This window comes from Cataglyphis hispanica, chromosome 2 (genome assembly GCF_021464435.1).
Source record: "Cataglyphis hispanica isolate Lineage 1 chromosome 2, ULB_Chis1_1.0, whole genome shotgun sequence".
NCBI classification, from domain to species: domain Eukaryota; kingdom Metazoa; phylum Arthropoda; class Insecta; order Hymenoptera; family Formicidae; genus Cataglyphis; species Cataglyphis hispanica.
This window is the reverse complement of record NC_065955.1, coordinates 9,845,230-9,867,190: the sequence shown is the minus strand read 5'-3', so window position 1 is coordinate 9,867,190 and position 21,961 is coordinate 9,845,230. Positions and strand designations below refer to the sequence as shown.

The 21,961-nt window shown below is 37.4% G+C and overlaps 1 protein-coding gene across 3 annotated transcripts in view; it reads right to left on the bottom strand.

The window, feature by feature from the left end:
* LOC126859157 (uncharacterized protein CG3556) overlaps positions 1–21,961 on the bottom strand; it is a 61,353-nt gene that overhangs the window by 17,771 nt on the left and 21,621 nt on the right. For all 3 annotated transcript variants that reach the window (XM_050610190.1, XM_050610191.1, XM_050610192.1), the window contains exons 2-3: positions 21,767–21,877; positions 12,756–12,999 (exon numbers count right to left, since the gene is read on the bottom strand). In XM_050610190.1, coding sequence (XP_050466147.1) covers positions 12,756–12,999; positions 21,767–21,839 — 317 coding nt within the window. In that variant the 5' untranslated portion in view covers positions 21,840–21,877. The remainder of the gene's footprint in view (positions 1–12,755; positions 13,000–21,766; positions 21,878–21,961) is intronic.

Genomic DNA, 21,961 nt, shown 5'->3' with positions numbered 1-21,961 from the left:
AATTAATCGAAACAACTAGAATCTCAATTGCAAATTCCCTCGAGAGATTTTTATGTAAAAATAAACATATTAACCATATAGACAGATATATTCTCAAAGGATTCTCGCTTTGTAAGGAATTTTTGCGTAATAACGACGATATTTTTGTCACTAGAGCGGATAAAGGTCACGTTACAGTAGTCATATATATAAAAAAGATTACTTGGAAAAAATGGAATATATGTTGAATGACCGATCTACATACAAAAAATTGAACAAAGATCCAAGTAGACAGTTAACTTGCAGAATTAATTTACTTATCAAATCTTGGCGGGACAATGGCTTAATAGATGAGACCACATACAAACATTTAAACATCACGAACGGGAATTTGCCACGATGTTACGGATTGCCAAAGATCCATAAAACTGGTTTTCCACTACGTATCATAGTATCGTCACTAGGCAGTCCGTTGTATAATATATCGAAGTACATACACGATATTTTACATAATTCAAAATTGCAACCGAAATCTCACATAAAAGACGGTTGGTCTTTTGCTGCTGACATGAAAGAGAAACTTATTAATGATGACGAAATAATGATATCACTAGACGTTACTGCATTATTTACAAACATTCCTAAAGAGTTAGTTTTGCGCGCTATCGAAAAACGTTGGAATGACATCGCTCCAAACACAAAATTTAATTTGCCTCAATTTTTATATGCAGTGGAAGTTATTCTAGATTCGACTAGTTTTTCTTTTAATGGAAAGTTTTATGAACAGATCTTTGGCAGCCCTATGGGTTCTCCGTTATCACCTATTTTAGCAGATATTGTGATGGATGATTTGGAGACACATTATTTGAGTCTACTTGGGTTTGCGGTTCCTGTATATTATAGATACGTAGATGATATTTTTGCTATTGTTCCACGTGCAAATGTTGACGAGATTAATTTGATTTTCAATAGTTATCATCCACGTTTAAAATTCACACATGAAATAGAGTCGGATTCATGTATCAATTTTTAAACACCAGTGTTATCCGTTCCAACGGAAAAATTTTAACAAACTGGTATAGAAAAGCTACGTGTTCCGATAGATACATAAATTTTTATTCGAGCCATCCTTTTAAATATAAGTTGAACACCATTTTTAATCTTGTTGACCATGCTATTTTACTATCTGACGACCAGTTTCATGGAAAAACATTGATGTCGTGAAGCAGATCTTACTTAATAATTGTTTTCCGACACACATTGTAAATCGTTATATTTGTAAGAGACTGAATTTTTGAAACACCGGAGCAGTAGCATTCTAGGTGATGGGGAAATTGATACAGACAAACCCTCCTACATCGCACTACCGTTTGTCGAAGGCTTGAGTGACGATGTTGGTCGGTTGCTTAAAAATATGGGACTGACAGTGGTTTACAATATACCTAAAAAATTAAATTCACTGATTATACGCGGCAAGGATAGTTTGCCTATTAGCAATAGAACGGAGGTTGTTTACAAAATAAATTGTAAGAATTGTAGCGCTTCGTATATTGGCCAGACAAAAAGACACTTAAGCACCCGAGTCAAGGAACATTGTAATAATATAAAAATGCACGAAAGTAATTTATCCGTAATTAGCAAACACAAATTAAAATTTGATCATGACATCGATTGGTCAGCGCCTGATATTCTACATAACGAAAAACATGTAAGAAAGAGAGAAATAGCTGAAATGTTTTTTATTAAAAAATTTGACAACACTATTAATTCCCAAAAAGATACAGAGAATTTAAACAACATATACGATAAATTAATAAAGGTCGTTTAGTTGATCTCAGTATTCCAAACATAGTGGTTGACACAATGTCAGTTTGACATTTCGATTTTTCTCTTTCTACTTTTTAATTATAATGTAAGTTGCTTAATCCTATTTTTTTCTTTGTAACATGACTATCATTATTTATTGTATTGTAATTTTAGTTTCACTTGATAAGGACCAAAACCATATGGTCGAAACGTCGTGATATAATAATCAAACAATAAATTGCCAGTTTGGTCGTATAAACACTTGTTTATTAATTTATTTACTGGCGACATTTTAAAAATTAAACATAATAGATAATAATAATGATAATAATAATGATAATAAAAATGATAATAATAATGATAATAATAATGATGATAATAATAATGATAATAATAATGATAATAACAATAATGATAATAATAATGATAATAATAATGATAATAATAATGATAATAATAATGATAATAATAATAATAATAATGATAATAATGATAATGATAATAATAATGATAATAATAATGATAATATTAATGATAATAATAATAATAATAATAATAGTAATAATAATAATGTTAATAATAATAATAATAATAATAGTAATAATAATAATGTTAATAATAATAATGATAATAATAATGATAATAATATTGATAATAATAATGATTTATTAATATATTTCTCTATGAATCAAGTCAGATACATTGTATTAACATGATAGCGTTAAAATTATTATTTTATCACGTAACTTCTAAAATAATAGGTTTATGTGAAAAATGTATAAAATTTTTTTTAGAAGAGCTTCATTTTTTGCCTATAATTTTTTTCTCTAAAATCAATATTTTAGGAGATATACAGTAAAAATTTTTAGAACTTTGAGAGGCACAGAGAGCAAACGCGGCCTCGTCCGCAGAAAATCTTCAAGGTTGTAAGGCTATAAGGTATAAAGCGTCAGTCAAGGTGTTTTATACTCAAGTAAAGGAAAAGCTTTAGTTACAATTTCAGCTCAATCGGAGGTTTAATCGTTTTCGAAACTTTATTCTTATTTTATTATTATTATTATTATTATTATTATTATTATTATTATTATTATTATTATTATTATTATTATTATTATTATTATTATTATTATTATTATTATCATTATTATTATGATTATTATTATCATCATTATTATCATCGAGACAGACGATTTATCGCTGTTCATCCACCGCGTGCGAATTACGATTACAGTCGTGTGACACGCGTAATCTGTCTTGTGACAAGTGTACATATTATAATCGTTCTAGGATTAATCGCGTTTTGATACTCGCGGATGTGTCTGTCCGTCGTTCGTCTCACTTCGCGCTCAACTTTCCGCAGCACGCTCTCTCGCGCATCCACATCACATTCGCGCACAGCGTGGGACACGAAAGAGCATGGTTGGAGGGATTAGGGCTATACATATATATATGTATATATATATACATATATACATATATATGTATAAATATATGTATATATACAGGGTGTCCGATAATTCGCGGATCACCCTTTAAGGGAAGGTAGAGGGTGTTATTCTGAATAGAAAAGTCCTGTACCATTTTGTGATTTTCTCAATATTTAAGAAAATATTAATTTTAAAAGATCAGCCAACGAAGTGCCGCGAAAAGCTCGTGGCGCGAAAATGCCTCCCACTGTCAATTGATACTCGGTCCGCGGCGAAGCAATGGGAGGAGTAGTTTGCGAGCATACTTCGCTATGGTAACCGAAAAAAATACACACATAATGAAAAAATCACATACATAAAACGGAGCGCGCATTATGTGTGTATTTCTTTTGGTTTCCATAGCGAAGCATGCTCGCAAACTGCTCCTCCCATTGCTTCGCCGCGGACCGAGTATCAATTGACAGTGGGAGGCATTTTCGCGCCACGAGCTTTTCGCGGCACTTCGTTGGCTGATCTTTTAAAATTAATATTTTCTTAAATATTGAGAAAATCACAAAATGGTACAGGACTTTTCTATTCAGAATAACACCTCTACCTTCCCTTAAAGGGTGATCCGCGAATTATCGGACACCCTGTATATACTAGGTGTTCCGGAACAACTTTCCGTCCGTAAAATGACGTATTCCTGATACAATTCTAAGACGATTTTTCCTTTATCAAAATTTGAATTGGAGCGTAATTTTTGAGTTACAAGCAAAAATAGTTAGCAAATCACGCATCGAGTACAGAAGGCAGGCAGTCGCGGCGCGGAGCGCCGCGAGCGCCCGACGCATCTGACCGAATTTTACGGACGGAAGGTTGTTCTGGAATATCCTGTATATGTGTGTTTGTGTGTGTATGCGCGTGTGTGCATGCGTGCGTGTGCGTGCGTGCGTGCGTGCGCGTATGTGTGTGTATGTGTTCTGGAGAAGGGTTCATTTGCAGACCCATGTTCATAGAAAAAGTCTTATTTTGACCTCTAGAATATTCTCCTAAAGTTTAGTGCATCATTTCAGATACACCCTGTATATATATATATATATATATATATACATATATATACATGGTGTCCGATAATTCGCGGATCACCCTTTAAGGAAGGTAGAGGTGTTATTCTGAATAGAAAATCCTGTACCATTTTGTGATTTTCTCAATATTTAAAAAATATTAATTTTAAAGATCAGCCAACGAAGTGCCGCGAAAGCTCGTGGCGCGAAGATGCCTCCACTGTCAATTGATACTCGGTCGCGGCGAAGCAATGGGAGGAGCGGTTTGCGAGCGTGCTTAGCTATGGCAACCGAAAGAATTACACACATAATGAAAAGATCACATACATAAAACGGAGCGCGCATTATGTGTGTATTTCTTTGGTTGCCATAGCGAAGCATGCTCGCAAACTGCTCCTCCCATTGCTTCGCCGCGACCGAGTATCAATTGACAGTGGAAGGCATTTTGCGCCGCGAGCTTTCGCGGCACTTCGTTGGCTGATCTTTAAAATTAATATTTTCTTCAATATTGAGAAAATCACAAAATGGTACAGGACTTTTCTATTCAGAATAACACCCTCTACCTTCCCTTAAAGGGTAATCCGCGAATTATCGGACACCCTGTATATATATATATATATATATATATATATATATATATATATATATTATATCTCTTGATTATGCTCGTCTTCGAGAGATCTCTTAGCGCGTTGCCGGGGAATTTATTGCTAAACAAACAACAAAAACAATAGCGGACATCTTGTGTTTTGAGCCGCCATCTTAGTTTTGTGACGGATGACAATCCACGCGGACGTGTTCGCTATTATTTAAAACTATGTTCTCTGTTCTGAATTCTATGTATTCTTGTAGCTTACCTCAAGGACTTTCCAAAATATTATAACTAAGTTACTTTTCATTAATTATTTTTCAACTTACAAACGCTTAAATTTTATAATACCGCCAGCATTAGCATTACATAAAGTAGTGCTGGAAATTACTTGCATATTTCGGCCGGATTCCGTGGCTCACGCCTATTGCCCCCCACTCCTCGCTCGCGTGTTAGCTATGATCTCTAAATATGCGTAACTAAGAAGCGTTGTCTCAGGAGTGTCCGCATGTAAGAAAGCCTAAATATAATGATAAGATAATATTTTTTTGAAAGCACCATGAAAATTGTCAAAATTAAAATTTTTTCTTTAATGTTTTATGTTTCATTGATATAAAATATTATTACATTTTTATTCTTTTACATTAAATCAATATATTATATTGTATATTCCGTTTATATAATTTAAATATTTTTGTGATACTTTATTTAAAATTTTCTCTTAACCCGCTTTACAATTATAATTATAATATAGAACGATTGCAATACAATTATAATATAATTATAATTGCGTGACAATAGATTTCCATCACCCATGAAGTACTATTGTTAAGAGGTCTGATCACTCTGACTGCCCAAAAAATGGGCTGGTACGTTACATTGTAGCCACATTATTCACGAATAAGCAAAAAACTTTTTTTTTAAGTTTATTATAATTGAGATAAACTTACCGCCAGTTTCGCGCGTGGATCTCCACGACAACAGTTGCAGCGCCGCAATTTTGGAATATTTTTTGTTAAAACTTATAAGAGACTTTCTTAAAACCCTAATTTACTATGTGGCCAAAAATAAATAAATTTTGTCTTACACTTTCGAATTCACAAATTTTTAAAAATAAGCCTACTTGTTGAGGTGGTCAAACCCATTAATGCGTTTTTTTTTAATGGTTTTTCTAGCAGGTCGATTAATAAGTTTATTAATTTAATAATTTAATGTAAAAAAATATAATAACATTTCATATCAATAAAATATAAAACATTAAAAAAATATTTTAATTTTGAGAATTTTCACAATGTTTTCAAAAAAATATTGTCTTATTATATTTAGGCATTTTTACATGCACACGCTCCTGAGACGTAGCGTCGCGCTTTTTAGTTACGCGTATCTGGCAATTCATTGCTAACGCGCATACGAGGAGTGGGGGGCAATAAGCGTAAGCCACGGAATTCGGCCGAAATGTACAAGTAAATCCCAGCACTAATAAAATGTACCGCGTAGAAATTGCACTCGGATTTATACCTCTTGTGTGTGTGTGTGTGTGTGTGTGTGTGTTGCGTGTGCGTGCGGCGTGTGTGTGTGTGCGCGCGCGCGTGTGTGTGTGCGTTTGCGTATGTGTGCGTTTGCGTGTGCGTGCGTGCGTGTGTGTGTGTGTGCGTGCGCGCGCGCGATGTGTGTGCATCAAAGAGGTAAATCCAACCGTGCAACTTCTACGCGATACATGTAATGCTAGTGCCGGCGGTATCATAACATTTAGAAGAGCTTTCACTTGCGCACAGTACAATTGGACACGTTGCAATTGCACACTGTGTTTTTAGACACATAAAGTTGCGCACCGTTCGATTAGACACATTTCATTTGCGCACAGTTCGTTTGGACACATTTCATTTGCGCACTGTTCAATTGCATACCGTTGCTTTTGGACACAATACATATTTTTGTATAATTTAAAATACATACACACGCATGTATATATGTATAATTTTGAAATTTATTGACATTTATTATTAATTTCATTTGGTTAATAAACGTTTCTTACAGTTCGTTTACACACAGTTCTTTTGCGCACATTTCTTTTGCTCACATTTCTTTTACTGCTGATGCGGTCGCTCTGAATAGATAAGGTGTTTCATAATCTCGCGGATTACTTCTTGTGTGTATATAAAGCATGTTAAACTGGATAGGAAAGTCCTTTATCGTTTTACGATTTTCACGATAATTAATAAGAAATTAATTAAATAAATAGACAAGTGTTTATACGACCAAACTGGCATTTTATTATTTGATTGTTCTATCACAATGTTTCGATCATATGGTTTTGGTCCTTGTCAGTGAAACTAAAATAACAATACTATAAATAATGATAGTCACGTTACAAATGAAATAAATAGAATTATGTACCTAGGTTATAATTAACAAGTAGAAAGAGAAAAATCGAAATGTCAAACTGACATTGTGTCAATCACTATGTTTGGAATACTGAGAACGACTAAACAATTAATTTATTAATTTATCGTATATGTTATTTAAATTCTCTGTATCTTTTTGGGAATTAATAGTGTTGTCAAATTTTTTAATAAAAAACATTTCAGCTATTTCTCTCTTTCTTACATGTTTCTCGTTATGCTGAATATCAGACGCTGACCAATCGAAGTCATGATCAAATTCTAATTTATGTTTGCTAATTACGGATAGATTGTTTACGTGCATTTTTATATTATTAAAATGTTCGTTGACCCGGGTGCTTAAGTGTCTTTTTGTCTGGCCAATATACAAAGCGCTACAGTTCTTACAATTATTTTATAAACAACCTCCGTTCTGTTGCTAATAGGCAATCCATCTTTGCCACGTTTAATCAGTGTCTATAACGTGTGTTGGAAAACAATTATTAAGTAAGATCTGCTTGACGACATCAATGTTTTTACCATGAAACTGATCGTCAGATAGTAAAATAACATGGTCAACGAGATTAAAAATGGTGTTCAACTTATATTTAAAAGGATGGTTCGAATAAAAATTTATATATCTAGTGGAACAAGTAGGTTTTCTATACCAGTTTGTTAAAATTTTTCCGTTGTAACAAACACTGGTGTTCAAAAAGTTGATACATGAATCTCTATTTCATGTGTGAATTTTAAACGTTGATGATAACTATTGAAAATCAAATTAATCTCGTCAACCTTTGCACGTGGAACAATAGCAAAAATATCATCTACGTATCTATAATACACAGGAACCGCAAAACTAAGTAAACTCAAACAATGTGTCTCCAAATCATCCATCACAATATCTGCTAAAATAAGTGATAACGGAAACCCTATAGGACTGCCAAAGATCTGTTCATAAAACTTTCCGTTAAAAGAAAAACTAGTCGAATCGAGAATAACTTCCACTACATATAAAAATTGGGGCTAATTAAATTTTGTGTTTGGAGCAATGTCGACTGTCGTTCTCAGTATTCCAAACATAGTGGTTGAACAATGTCAGTTTGACATTTCAATTTTTCTCTTTCTACTTGTTAATTATAACCTAGGTACATAATTCTATTTATTTCATTTGTAACATGACTATCATTATTTATAGTATTGTTATTTTAGTTTCACTTGATAAGGACTAAAACCATATGGTCGAAACGTTGTGATAGAACAATCAAACAATAAATTGCCAATTTGGTCGTATAAACATTTGTCTATTAATTTATTTACTGGCGACATTTTAAAATTAAACATATTAATTAAATAAGATAGGCCAATCCGCGCCTTGCACAAGCACGCGACGAGAAGAGACGTCCTACTGTAATGTGATATAAGGTGCGCGGCAAAGCGGTGAGAGGGACGCTCTATGAAGGCTACGTACGAGCGTGTAAAACACTCCTCTCACCACGTCGCTGCGCGCCAAATATCGCATTGCAGTAGGACGTCTCTTCTCATCGCGCGTTTGTATAAAGCGCGGATTGGCAGATCTTTAACCTTTAACGTACACTATGGGATCAGATTAACCCCAGACAAATTCAATTTACTCTGATTCCTCATTTCGATTCTCAAAGTAAATCCTTTTTTTGGAACGCGCCCTATTGCATTAATCTTTTTCTTAAAGTGTCACATCTTGAGAGTAACAAATTAAATTTTTAGCTTAAAATATCAAAAATAGTATGAGTTCTGATTTTTTGAGTAAAAAAGTCATTTTTCACGTTGTTTTTTGGTGGGACTTTGAGGAATTTTTGTTCATATTTAAAATCAAATTTTATGTAAAAACACAATTCCATCGTGTAGAAGGATGAAAGTTATTATGTAATTTTTTCAAGTCAAAAATTTAAATAGCTTCATTGCAGCAAGTATTTAATAGTGGGGGCTGAAAGGATTCCAATGTGACCGTTATGTAATTCTGTTGAAGTGTGCACGTTAAAGGTTACTGAATATCTCAATAATTATTTGGAAAATCGTAAAATGGTAAAGGACTTTCCCACTCACTTTGACATCCTTATATGCACACGACGGGTAATCAGCAAATTATAGGACATTCTGTGTATATATAATATATATATATGTGTGTGTGTGTGTGTGTGTGTGTGTGTGTGTGTGTGTGTGTGTGTGTGTGCGTGCGGGCGCGGGCGTGGGCGTGGGCGTGGGTGTGGGTGTGGGTGTGGGGGTGTGGGTGTGGGTGTGGGTGCGTGCGTGCGTGCGTGCGTGTATGTATTGTATATAGGGCTGGGCAAAATGCTTTTCGAATTGCATTTAAAATTTCAAATATAAAATACTTTAAAAAATATATTTAAAAAATGTAAAATGAGTTTTTAGAATCTATTTTAAATGGGTAAATAGATATTTTAAATGGTTTTCAAATGCAAAATGATTTTTCTTTTTATATGTAATTTATTGAAATATTCATACATTTTATAGTTTTATTTGATAATTTTGTTCTTGGAAGTTAAAGAACAAGTGATATTCATGAAAGTTAAATTCAATGTAGCTATAAAAGAAATTGTGTTTTGGCCAATCACGGGACTTGGTTCCTCTTATACGCTTAGAAAATCACATTTATCTATTTTAAATAGTTAAATATATAGATATTTTTATTTTAAATGTAAAATGGAAATAGTTTTCCAAAAAGCATTTAAAATACAAAATGGCATTTTCATTTTAAATATATATTTAAAATGGAACTATTTCAAATATTACCCAGCCCTGACTGCATATATATATATATAAGAACTTCTATTTTCGGCAAGAGAGAACGTGAAGAAAAATATGCTCGAAAAAAGTAAAGACGAAAGGAGATGAGATAAATAAGAAAGAGAGAGAGAGAGAGAAAGTGAAAGAGATGAGTGAGAAAAGCAGAATGAGGTGCACAATGTGGAATAAAGAAAGAGATGATGCGCAAAATATCGCAAAAAGGAAGAGTGCAAAGATGAAGTTAAAGATTAAAACAGGGGAGAGAGAGAAAAAGTGAGAAAAAGAGAGTCTCACATGGAAAGCGACGGAAAGGAAATTGGGAATGTAAGAAAAGTCGATCGAATCGGAAGATCTCAGAACTATCGAGTCAGATCATGGCAGGTCAAGTCGGATCAGAATCCGCCAGGATCAGATCCACTCCGTCGAATCGGTCGATAAATCCGCGTCTAATCACGTCGTCCGCGCTCCATCAAAATCTTTGCGTCCGGAAAATGGACGTCCGGCGAATAATCTAGGATCGGATCGAGGAGTCAGATCGAGATCCGGCATCGAATCCGCCGCTTCGAGTCGCGTATCCATCCGACTCAAGATCCGGAACATCATCAAGTCGTCCGCTTGCGTCGCGATAATCGGATCGGCGCATCGTCGATCAGATCGTTCGCAGGCACATCAGCTTCCGCGATCAGACGCGATCAGGCGATCATTGCGCGATCAGCGAGATCGCTTGCGCGGCAGGATCAATGCGAGAAACGCTATCGACGCGGCATTCGGATCAGGATCGATCGTTACTCGCTCCGCAGGATCGGATCAATCGCGTCGATCGACACATCGACGATCATCAGAACAAAGAAATAGTCGAAGTCAGCGCAATGTTAATGGAGAAGGTCCAGCGATCAAGTCGAGGTTGATCCTGGATATGAGAGACGAGTGGAAAGATCAAAACAAGGTCGTTCACTGAATAAGATCGGAAACCTCGCCAGTTTACGTTAATGCCAGTATCGTCAGAGATCACTCGTCGTTCAATGTATATCGCAAAGTTTATTTATAAATCTTATGCGCTGCAACATGAACAAATGGAACATGAGATCAGGATCAAAGAACTATCGTCGAAATAAAGTTAGTCGGCATCATCGGCATAATCGCTCATCATCAAAATAAATGATCAGGAAGGATCGTGCATCGATCGGACAATCGGCGAATCGAAGCATCATCAAGACAAGGAATCTGTTGGACCGAGAATAAAGGCGAGATCAGCGCTCGATCAGATCGGTAAAATATCAGATGAAATGTCGAGATAAATATCGTCAGATCAGGACGTCCAACCGTAACGCGATACTAGGCGCGGCGAAATAATGGAACAGACGCTCTACGACGGCTGTGTACGAACGTATAGAGCCTTTTATCATTTCACTGCGCATATAGTATCGCATTACAGTAGGACATCTGTTCCGCAAATTATGGGATACCCTGTATATATGTATCCATGGTTTTTATTCATTTTTGTATAGGGTTGCAAAGGCGCTTTTTAGGAGTATTCCCGAACTTTTACATACACGTGCCAATCACGTTACAATAAGATGTCTTTTCTTGCGCTTGTGCAAGACGCGGATTGGCCACTTTTTTAAAATTTATTTCTTAATAATTATCGTAATAATCGCAAAACGGCACAGACCTTTCAATTCTGTTTAATATGCTTTATGGACAGAGAGGTTATCCGCAAATTAAGGGACACTCTGCCAATATATATATATATATATATATATATATATATATATATATATATATATATAAATGTGTATACACAGGGTGTCCTAAACTACCCGTACACTACCCGTACACTTTTCTTTCAAAAACTAAGCATTTTAGAGAAAAACTTTTGCACAAAAATTGTATTGTTTTGAGGGGAACATAAGATGGTGTCATTGGTTTGACCTTGGATGGCATCGTTAAGGTTAAGTCAAGGACACCTTTAATTTCTTAAATGGAAATCCCTATTTTTTATTGCACATTCTTATAGCTTATGTCTAGAGCTTTCCAAAATGCTATAATAAAGTAAATTTTTTCATTAAGAATTTTTTTATTTATTTTGTATCTTAATCTGACATATTTTAGTATAAAATATCTCGAAAATTATTTAGTGTTCGATAATTGTAAAAATAGGGAATTCCATTTAAAAAATTAAAGTTGTCCTTGACTTGATTTTAACGATGCCATCCAAGGTCAAACCAATGACATTATCTTATGTTCCCCTCAAAACCATACAATTTTTGTTCAAAACATTTTTCTCTAAAATGCTTAGTTTTTAAAAGAAAAGGAGTGTACTGGTGGTCTAGGACATCCTGTATATATCTTTCTCATAAAATATTTTTCGATTATCTTACCTCAATACTTTGATGCACAAAATAATAAGATAAATCATTTGATGTAAAAACACATTTTTTACAATTGATTTCTCTTATTATTTTGTGACAAAGTTATTAATTTATTCTGTATATATACACATATATTTATCTTCTAAAAAATGTGAGAAAAAATTGACAGCTTAATTTATATTTATTTTTATATGAAAAACCAAAAAAATATGATAAAATAAATTATAATAATTTTAGATTATAAAATGCAAGATATAAAATGCAATTCTTTTTCTTGTTCTTGTTCTTCTTCTCGAGAAAAAGAGAGAGAAGAAAATAAAATAAAAAGATTTTTCTAAGTATAAAAAAATCCTATATCGCGGATTTACCTCCAGAGCAGAAGCACGATTTCCAGTTCCATCTGTTTGGCGGTGAGTTGCAGCTCGAGTGGTGGTGCAGATGGCGTGAGGTTGTCATCATGGGAGAGATTCGCCAGGCGAAGAACCAGAAGCACTCGATGCGTATCGTTACCCCAGCCAGCATCCTTATCCCGTTGGCTCCACAGCCATGTGGCCGCTCGCTCGAGAATAATTTCCGCCTCGGTGTCGGCGAACGTTACCTCGGCGTTGCCGGCTGAGATAATCGATAACATATTCTCCTGTTATTGGCGAGCAGTTACATTTTACATTTTAATATTTAGAATATTAAAGAAAAAGAAACCTACTCTGATCTCTTCATATTATTCTCTTATTTTATTTAAAGTTAAACATATGTATATTTGTATATATGTATCTATGTAATACACACACACCCACACACATACACGCACATGCACACGCGCGCGCGCGCACATGCGCACACACACGCACACACACACACACACACACACACGCACCACACACACACACACTAGCTTAGAGGTCCACGCTTTGCACGGGCTTGTATGCGTGTGTGCGCGCGTGCGTGTGCGTGTGCGTGCGTGTGCGTGCGTGTGCATGCGTATGCGTCACGTGATGCGTGTACGCGCGCGTGCGCGCGCGTGTTGTATGTGTGTGTGTGAGTGTGTTCGGTTGTGTTGAGTGTTTTCGGATATGTCGGGTAGGTTTGGATGTATTCGAATGTATTCGGATGTGTCGGGTGCATATGTGTGTAGTTGCGTGTGTGAATGCGTAAATAGGTGGGAAGTGTAAAACTAAAAGAAACTACATAATAGCCATTGCTGAAAAATTATCAAAATTTTGGTACTAATTTTGAGAAAATAAGTCCGTAAGTATGAAAGTTCGTGTGGGGTAAATGGGTGGAGATGTAATATTAAAAAAACCTTATAGTAGCCATCCCCCAAAAATTAGCAAAATTTTCATACTAATTTTGAGAAAATAGGTTCATAAATATTAAAGTTCGTATGTGGGTACGTTTGGTGTAAAAATGAAAAAACTCACACATTAGCCATCTCTGAAAAATTAGCAAAATTTTGATATCAATTTTGAAAAAATCGGTCCATAAATGTGGAAGTGCGTCGGTGGGTGCGTGGGTGGATGGGTGAGGGTGTAAAACTGAAAATAAACCACATATTACTTCCTTATAAATGAGAAAGTAGTTGCGTGTATGGAGGTCAAAAACTAAAAAAAATTATATATTAATCGTCCCCGATAAATTAGCAAAATTTTGATATCAATTTCAAGAAAATCAGTCCATAAATGTTGAAGCGCATGTGTGGCTGCTTGGATGGTATGTCGTTGCGTAGGTGGACGGGTGGGAATGTAAAACTAAAAAAAAATCACATAGTAACCATCCTCGTAAAATTAACACAATTTTGATACCAATTTCGAGAAAATCGATCCATAACTGTGGGAGTAGTTCGTGTTCCGACAAACAGACAGATGGTACTTATACAGGGTGTCCCGAATCCGATCACTTTGACAGCTAAAATTGAAACATGTCGCAAAATTTTACGTGAAACTTGAAACATTTTTTTACTTTTGTTTCCGGTAGGACATAGAAAGCGTGGAGAAAAGTGTGCTAGTAGAAGGTGAGACAGAAAAGAATATAAGGTGTGTGAGAGAAAGAAAGTGGAATTGAGAGTGAGAAGAGTGGAGTGAGGAGTATATGTATACGAGGGAGTGGAAGCGCAGGCAGCAAGTGAAGGATAAGGAGAGAAGAGAGGCAAAAGCATAAGGAAGTTAGAGATTAAGCAGACAGAAAGAGAAGGAGTCGCGCGGTAAGAGATAGAAAGAGGCCGGGAATATAGGATAGGTAGAGGTGACTAGAGATAAGCACAGAGAGCGAGAAGAGTTAGAATTAGACAGAGGCGAGCGAACAGATAAAAATGGAGAGCGGATAAGGAGTAATGGAAAGACTAACGTATAGAGAGGCGATAAAACAAGAGAAGGAGATGATGGAGGGGAATGATAAAAGGAAAGAGAAGGAGTATGAAAGGAAAGGAAGGAATAAGAGGGGCGGAGAGGAGAGGAAGTACGGGAAATATAAAAGAAATATGGAAACAAAGAATTAATGGAGGGATGGATAGAAAGAGCAGAAAAAGAAAGGGAGTGGGACTAAGAAAGGAAAAGGATCACAATGAAGAGAGAGGAAGGAAGAGATGGAAGAAGATGAAAGATGAATGGAAGAAATGGAGAATAAGGAAATGGAAGGAGATGGAGGAATGGAGTGGACGAGAAGGAAAAGATATGGGAGAAAGAAAGAGAAGAGTTAAAGAAAAAGAAGTTTTTAGAAAGAGACACGTGGACTAGAGACAAGTGGAAATTAAAGGAAGAAAGAAAAAAAGTAGGAAAAGGGAGAGAAATGGAAAGAAAGATAAGAAAGATGGAGAAATGGGGAGAAATCAAAGAAAGGGAGAAGAGAAGAAAGAACGTAATGATTAGAAGAGTCAGAGGGAGGATTAAAGAAGTAGCGAAGAAAAATGAAGGAACTAACACAGGAGTTAACGATAGAGATGGAGATAGAGGCAGAATGAAGGTGGAAATAAGGAGAGAAAGGGATAAGGATAATCAAATGAAGTGGAAGAAAAGAGGATAATGAGAAGAGAGGAATTAAAGAAAGGAAATGAATGAATGGATTGGACTGGAGAGCGAAAGATGAAATGGAAGGATGGGAGACAAAAGGAAAGGGAAAGAAGAGAATGAGTGGAAGAGAAATGAAAGAAGGAAGAATGATAGAGATGGAGAGGAAGAGGGAAAGAAATAGAAGAAGGTGGAAGAAAGGAGATGGAGATGGAAAGAAATAAAGAGGTGGAGAGAAGGAGTGGAAGAAAGGTAGGAATGGATAATGGAAATGGTAAGGGAATGTAATAATCATGTCAGAGACATGGATAAAGGAGAAAGGATGAGGGAAGTTAAAAAATTTCCAAAGGAATTCATGTAGAAAATACAGACAGCGAAGAAAAGAAATAAAAAGGAAAAAGCCAGGAGGGAGAGTGTTAATGGGAATTAAGAAGAACATAAAAAGAGAGACAAAAGGAGAAGAAGAGGAAGAGGGAAGAATGATATGCAATGTAATGAAGGAGGGAATGGAGAACATGGAGGGAATAGGAAGATCATGCAAGGATAGGAGAGGAGAGATGGAAAATGAGAGAGAATGGAATAGTGGATGAAAGAGGGAAGAAGAAGGAAAAAAAAGAAGATCAAAATACAAGAAAATAAATGGAAAGGGAAAAAAGCTGATAGATTACATAAAAAGTAGGGGGTGATCAATATTAAATGGAAGTGTAAAAGAGGTTGAAGGAAGAAGGGGAATTCACATATATCGGGAGAAGGGAAGAAACAGTTATTGATTACATTATAGGAGATGGAAAGGTTAGAGAAAGGATTGAGAGACTAGAAAGAGAAGAAGAGATAGAGTCAGATCACCACCCGGCATGACTAAAGGGAAAAGTAATGGAAGAAACAGGGAGGCACGGGGGAAAACGAAAAGAGAGATATGGGAAAAAGAAAGGAAAGAGTTTAGGGAAAAACTAGAGAATAGAGGGTAGAGAGAAAGAGATTCAGGAAGAAATAGAAGAAATAGGGAAAAGGATAAGGGAAACAATGAAAGGGTGCGAAGAAAAGAAAGGAAGAAGAAGGTGAGGAAGAAGGATAGAAGGAAGAAGGAAGGAGATAAGGAAAGAAAGGAAGAGAACATGAAGGAGAATAGATAGAGAAAGGAGGGGATATAAGGAAATGTACGAAGCAAAGAAAAGAGGAGAGAAATGGAGGAAGAAGAAGAAGAAAGAGGAAAGTCTGGAATGAAGAGGAGAAAGAAAAGGGAAAAAGAGGATAAATGAGAAAATAAAGCTGGAAGAATGGAAAAAATACTTTGTGGAATTACTAGGAGAAATGGAAGGGAGGGTAATGAGAGGAGGAAAGTAGAGGAAAGACTGCGCAGAAGAAACGGAGTTTGAGTGAGGAAAGGTAGAGAAGATGATTACAAGGTTGAGGGACGAACGATGGGACGGGTGAGTATAATGAAGTGAAAGTACAAAGGAAGAGACAAGATGGACAAAGACTATAGGAGAGTAACATTAATGTCATCACTGTACAAAATATACACGGCGGTACTAGGAAAAAAAGTTAAGAGTAGAGATGGAGGAGAAAAGGGTGTTATCAAAAAGTCAGGCGGGATTTAAGAAGGGAATGGGGACAGTGGATCAAGTATATGCACTGAACTATATGATAAATAGACAGTTAGGGAAAAAAGGAGGAAAAATAATATTCGTAGATAATCGTCTAAGGACGATGTGATTCAGTAGATAGAGAAACCTTAGTAGGAACAATGAGACAAAAAGGGGTGAGGGAAACTAGGATTGGTAATCAGAGTAGAGGAAATACTAAGGCAAACTAGGAACAGAGTTAAGGTAGGAGAACGACAAGAAGGAGAGTTCTGGACAGCGAGAGGGGTAAGATAGGGTCCACTACAGGGAAACCCAATGTTGTTTAACATACTATTAGCGGACTTGGACAAAGAGGTGGCGAAAGGTGAATGGGGAAAAATGTATCTGGGGAAGGAGAAAGTATACATCTTGGCATATGGAGACGATATAGCTATGCTAGCAGAGGAGAAACAGGATATGAGAGCAATGCTGAGTAGACTAGAAGGATACCTAGAGGAAAGGCTTAGAATCAAATCCAAAAAAAAACAAAGGTAATGAGGTTCAGAAGGGGAGCAGGTAGAAAAAAAATAGACTGGATATGGAAGGGAAAAAAGCTAGAGGAGGTAAAGGAATTTAAAGATTTGGGATACACGTTACAGAGGAATGGAGAAGTCACACGTGAGAGAAAGAGGAAGAAGAGCGGCAGTAGTGATGAGTGATGTGGAGTAAGAGTACATAGGAAAGAGGTTATGGGAAAGGGACTGGGAAAGAAGGATATGGCTATGGATGCAAGGAAATATGGGGATGGGAAGAAAGAAAAGGGATAGAGAGAATACATGAAAGATATGTGAGATGGAATGGAAACACAGGGATATAAAGATGGAAGATAGAGAAGGGGGAGAGGGAAGAAGGAATGGAATGGAAAGATAGAAGAAGGAAGGGGAATAGTGAGATGCTGGAGGAGATAAAGAAGAGATGAAGAAGGGGGAAGATAATGGAGAACTGAGATCAAGAAATAAAGGAATTTTTAAGAGAAAGAGGAGTACAGGAAGGAGAGGAAAATAGGAAGATGGACATAGGTATAGAAAAAAGGGGGAGGAAAATAAGGGATTCAAGATATGATAGATGGTATAGTAAAGGAGGATGATGGAAGACTGAGTAATTAAAGATGGGGATGTGAAGAAAGGTGGAGAAGGGTAATTAGATTCAAGTTGGGAAATAAAAGAAGATGAAAGAATGAAAGGATGGAAGGATATAGGAAGGAAGACGAAGGAAGGAAGGAATGGATGAAAGAAGAAGAAAGGAGAAGATAGGAGGGAAGGAAAGAAAGAGGGAGTGGAGGAGGGAATGAAGGAAGAATGGAGGAAGAAGTGAGAATGAGAATAGAATGGATGGAAAGGGAATAAAGAGATATACGCCGGAAGCGGAAATTCAATTTAGAAAATAAGAAGTAGAGATAAGTATATGTAAAATAGTTATTAGGGCGAACAGAGAGAAAGACAGATTATAAAAAAGGAATATGTATCTAGGTTAATAAATTAGGTTAAGGAATTTGTAGTAGTATGTAAGGAAACTTGTAACCCCATAGGGGATTAATAAAATTATTATCTATCTATCTATTTTGAAACATTTTTGAGATATCTTTAGTTCTTGCATTCATTATTCGTAAAAAGAATATATTAATGCAATGCGTAGAGAAGGGAAAACATATAATTACAATGCTATTGTAAATTTATACTTTAATCACAATATTGTAAAAAGTTCATCCAATTTATAGAGCACTTTTTTCACTTGTTATTTCACCGTGCCTGAGCGCGTAAAATCTCAGCTCTCTCATGCATAAAATAATTGTTTCCCGTTTAGAAACTATTATAGCCTCAACATTTCTATATTAGAATTTTCTTGAAATGTTCTAAGGAATCTGCCATTAAAAGGAAAGCTTATAATTTTGGGATACCCTGTATATAAGGACTCTATATAAGTTATATATAGATATGTATATAGGGTATTCGTAAAGAATGGGACCCCCAGTAATCTCCAGAAGTACCACTTTCACGGAAAATGACCCAAACAAAAGTTGTAGAGATCATGAAGGACTATCTTTTGGTGACCTTGAAATTGACCTTGAGGGTCAATTGAAAATTAGAACTGATTTTTTAAATGAAAACCTCCTTTTTTGACTCCGGATTTAAAAAGGGCGGAAAATTTTACGTTTAGATATGTTCTTATATCAATGATCAAAGTGACCTAGGTGTCATTTGAAGAGCAAATATTGACAGTTAATCATAATATGCAATGGAGGATGGTATTGAGTGAAATGATCCGAACAAATCGTATCCATTCGACCTCAAGGTCAAGTTCAAGATCATCAAAAGAGAGTCGTTCATGATTACAATTTTTATTTGGGTCATTTTTCATGAAAGTACGTACTTCTGGAGATCAAAAGGAAGTCCCATTCTTTTCGATAGATATATATATTGTGACGTTGCCGTCTCGCGCACGTCCGCCGGATCTCTCTCCGATCGCTGAGCGCGGAAAACGCATCCGCGCCAGTCACAAAACATTAGGGCCGTACCGAAATCTCCAGAGGGGCGTTATTTGTCGGATTTATTTCATCTTTTTAATTGTATTATTATTTCCTTATTTCGATACAACACGGGAGCCTTACCGGAGAAGCGGGAAAACGGCTGCATCAAAAACAACGATCACAACAACTCGGAAGACGACCTTCGGGAGGACGAAAGGAAAAAGCAAAGGAATTAACAACCACCGAATTCGGTAGCGTGGCAAGAAGCGCGAAAGGACGAGGAGGATCCTCGCGCCTCGACGCAAGACCGTGCGGAGACGTGCCCCGAAGGATCCCGAAGGAGCTCCATCGCCGCGAGACACGGCGGGAAAAAGAGGAGGTCGGCGAGGGACACCGTTGCGTTCCTCGCTTCCGAGATCCCGGCGGAACCGCCAAGGCCCTCTCAGAAGGGCCCCGTGGAAAATATATTGATCGCGATCTCGGGGGTGCGCGCGCCCCCGGTACGATCATGAGCATGCCGCCAGGCGGCTGCCTCGCGTGTTATCGCGTGATTGGTCGTGATAACACGCAACCCGGTTGCGCATCCTCGGCTGGCCCGGCGTTACCGATTCTAGATCGCGGTGCTCCCGGGTCAGACTGGCGCGAGCGTGTGAGAGCGATAGACGCGTTTTGGGCGAGAGTAAAGGCCGAGAGCAGATGCGAATAAGCGTGAGTGAGAACGAGGAGGGATCCCGGCAGAGGGCGAAGAGAGTGCGAAGGAGTGCGGCAGGACCTCGAGGGGCCGAACGGAGGGAAGCTGCCGAGCCCCGGATTCCCGAGGAAAGAGCATCGTTGCCGGTGAGGTTATCCCGCTATATAGTAGCCACGCGCGATCGCGATCGGAATCCTTCGTTCTGCCGTCGTGGCCGCGATTTCGTGTTATTTTTGCGTTCGAGCTCGGCTCGAAATTATTGGTGTTTATCGCGTTGGCATTAGCGTAATTGCGATTGTGACACGGCCACGTCGGCAAGCAAATCGAGCCCCGAAGCGTCCGGATCATTGGTTTCGCGGATTCGATTAGTATCGTGCGTTAGATTCAGCGTAAGTCGTCTCTCTGGAGATCGCGGCTCGATAATACGGCGTAATATGATAGTCGCGAAATCTGTCGCCCGTCTAGTGTTTAAGTACGGTATGTGTGAGTAGTCTGCCGTGCAGTGTGAGTGTGTTTCGCGATCCTGTATGTCGTTAGTTCGTCGTCGAGTGTGAGTGTGTTTCGCGTGGAAATAATTCTGCTTATGTGTATCGAATCCCACGCTTGAAGTGGATTAGCGATCAAGTGATTTCGCGGTTGATGCGTAACAGTGTATGGAGCGTTTTGAGCGACGTCTGCGCGGTGCATGTTAGGGGTGTACTGGATGCATGTGGTACTCGTACGGCATGTCAGAACAGCGAGCGAAATATTATCGATCCACGAGGGGTCCGATAATCGACCTGGTATAATTGCGCTCGGGCCCAGGCCCGATCGACTATGATTTAACGGCGTCTTATTTTCGGTGGCGCTAAGCCGTTTCGAACACCCAGACTCGCTTCCGCGAATTTATCGACACCGGGCCTAACACCGTTTATCTTTGTTCATCGTTCGGACGCACCGTTTCTAAATTAATAAAGCTGTTATTTCTTTGTTACGCTTGACGAATTTAATTTCTTTTTCGCGTGTTTGTCGCTCTATCTGTGTCGCCTCTTGCTTCCATATCGCGTAAGTTCAACATCCGCCCTGCCCCTCTACCGTTAGGTGAGCTAGTCCGCCCGTGACGAAATCGGATTCTTTCTTCGCGTCTTTTTCGCACTTATCGCGCGTATTTGATGAAAATTGATACGTGCAAGACCGTATCTGGCGCCCAATTGCAATTCTCGCGAGTTTTATGGTTTCGTCACGGCACGCGCGGAACACCTTCCACCTCGTTCCCTCCCGGCGTGTAACCATTTCTCGATTCTCTGTGTTTTTGTCGATGATCCCCTTTTCCCGTATCTCCCGACCGGCGAATCGTACTCCCGTTCGCCGGCGCAACGGAACATCCGCGCGACGGAGAGATCGCGACGGCGGACGCGCTCCGAGCTCGCGAAAGGAAAAGTCATCGCAATATATATATATATATATATATATATATATATATATATGTATATATATATATAATGTATCTTATTTATTTTATATTTTTTTTGTATGTTGTATTTAATAGAAAAATAATTTTTCCGATATTATTTCAAATTATTCTCTGTGCTAATCTTGTGCGTAAATAAACACGTACCTTCTACGCAAACGAAGACATATAGCCATCCTAGAAGAAGGATTACAGCCGCCATGTATGCTCTCCCCCACATTATCCTTGGAGTAGTCTCAAATTTCGCTTATATTATTCCTATGTTTAAAAAATTGCAATCATCATTATCAACTTTCTAGTCAGCCTCTGTTGTGCGAACGAATGTATGAGTGAGTGCACTCA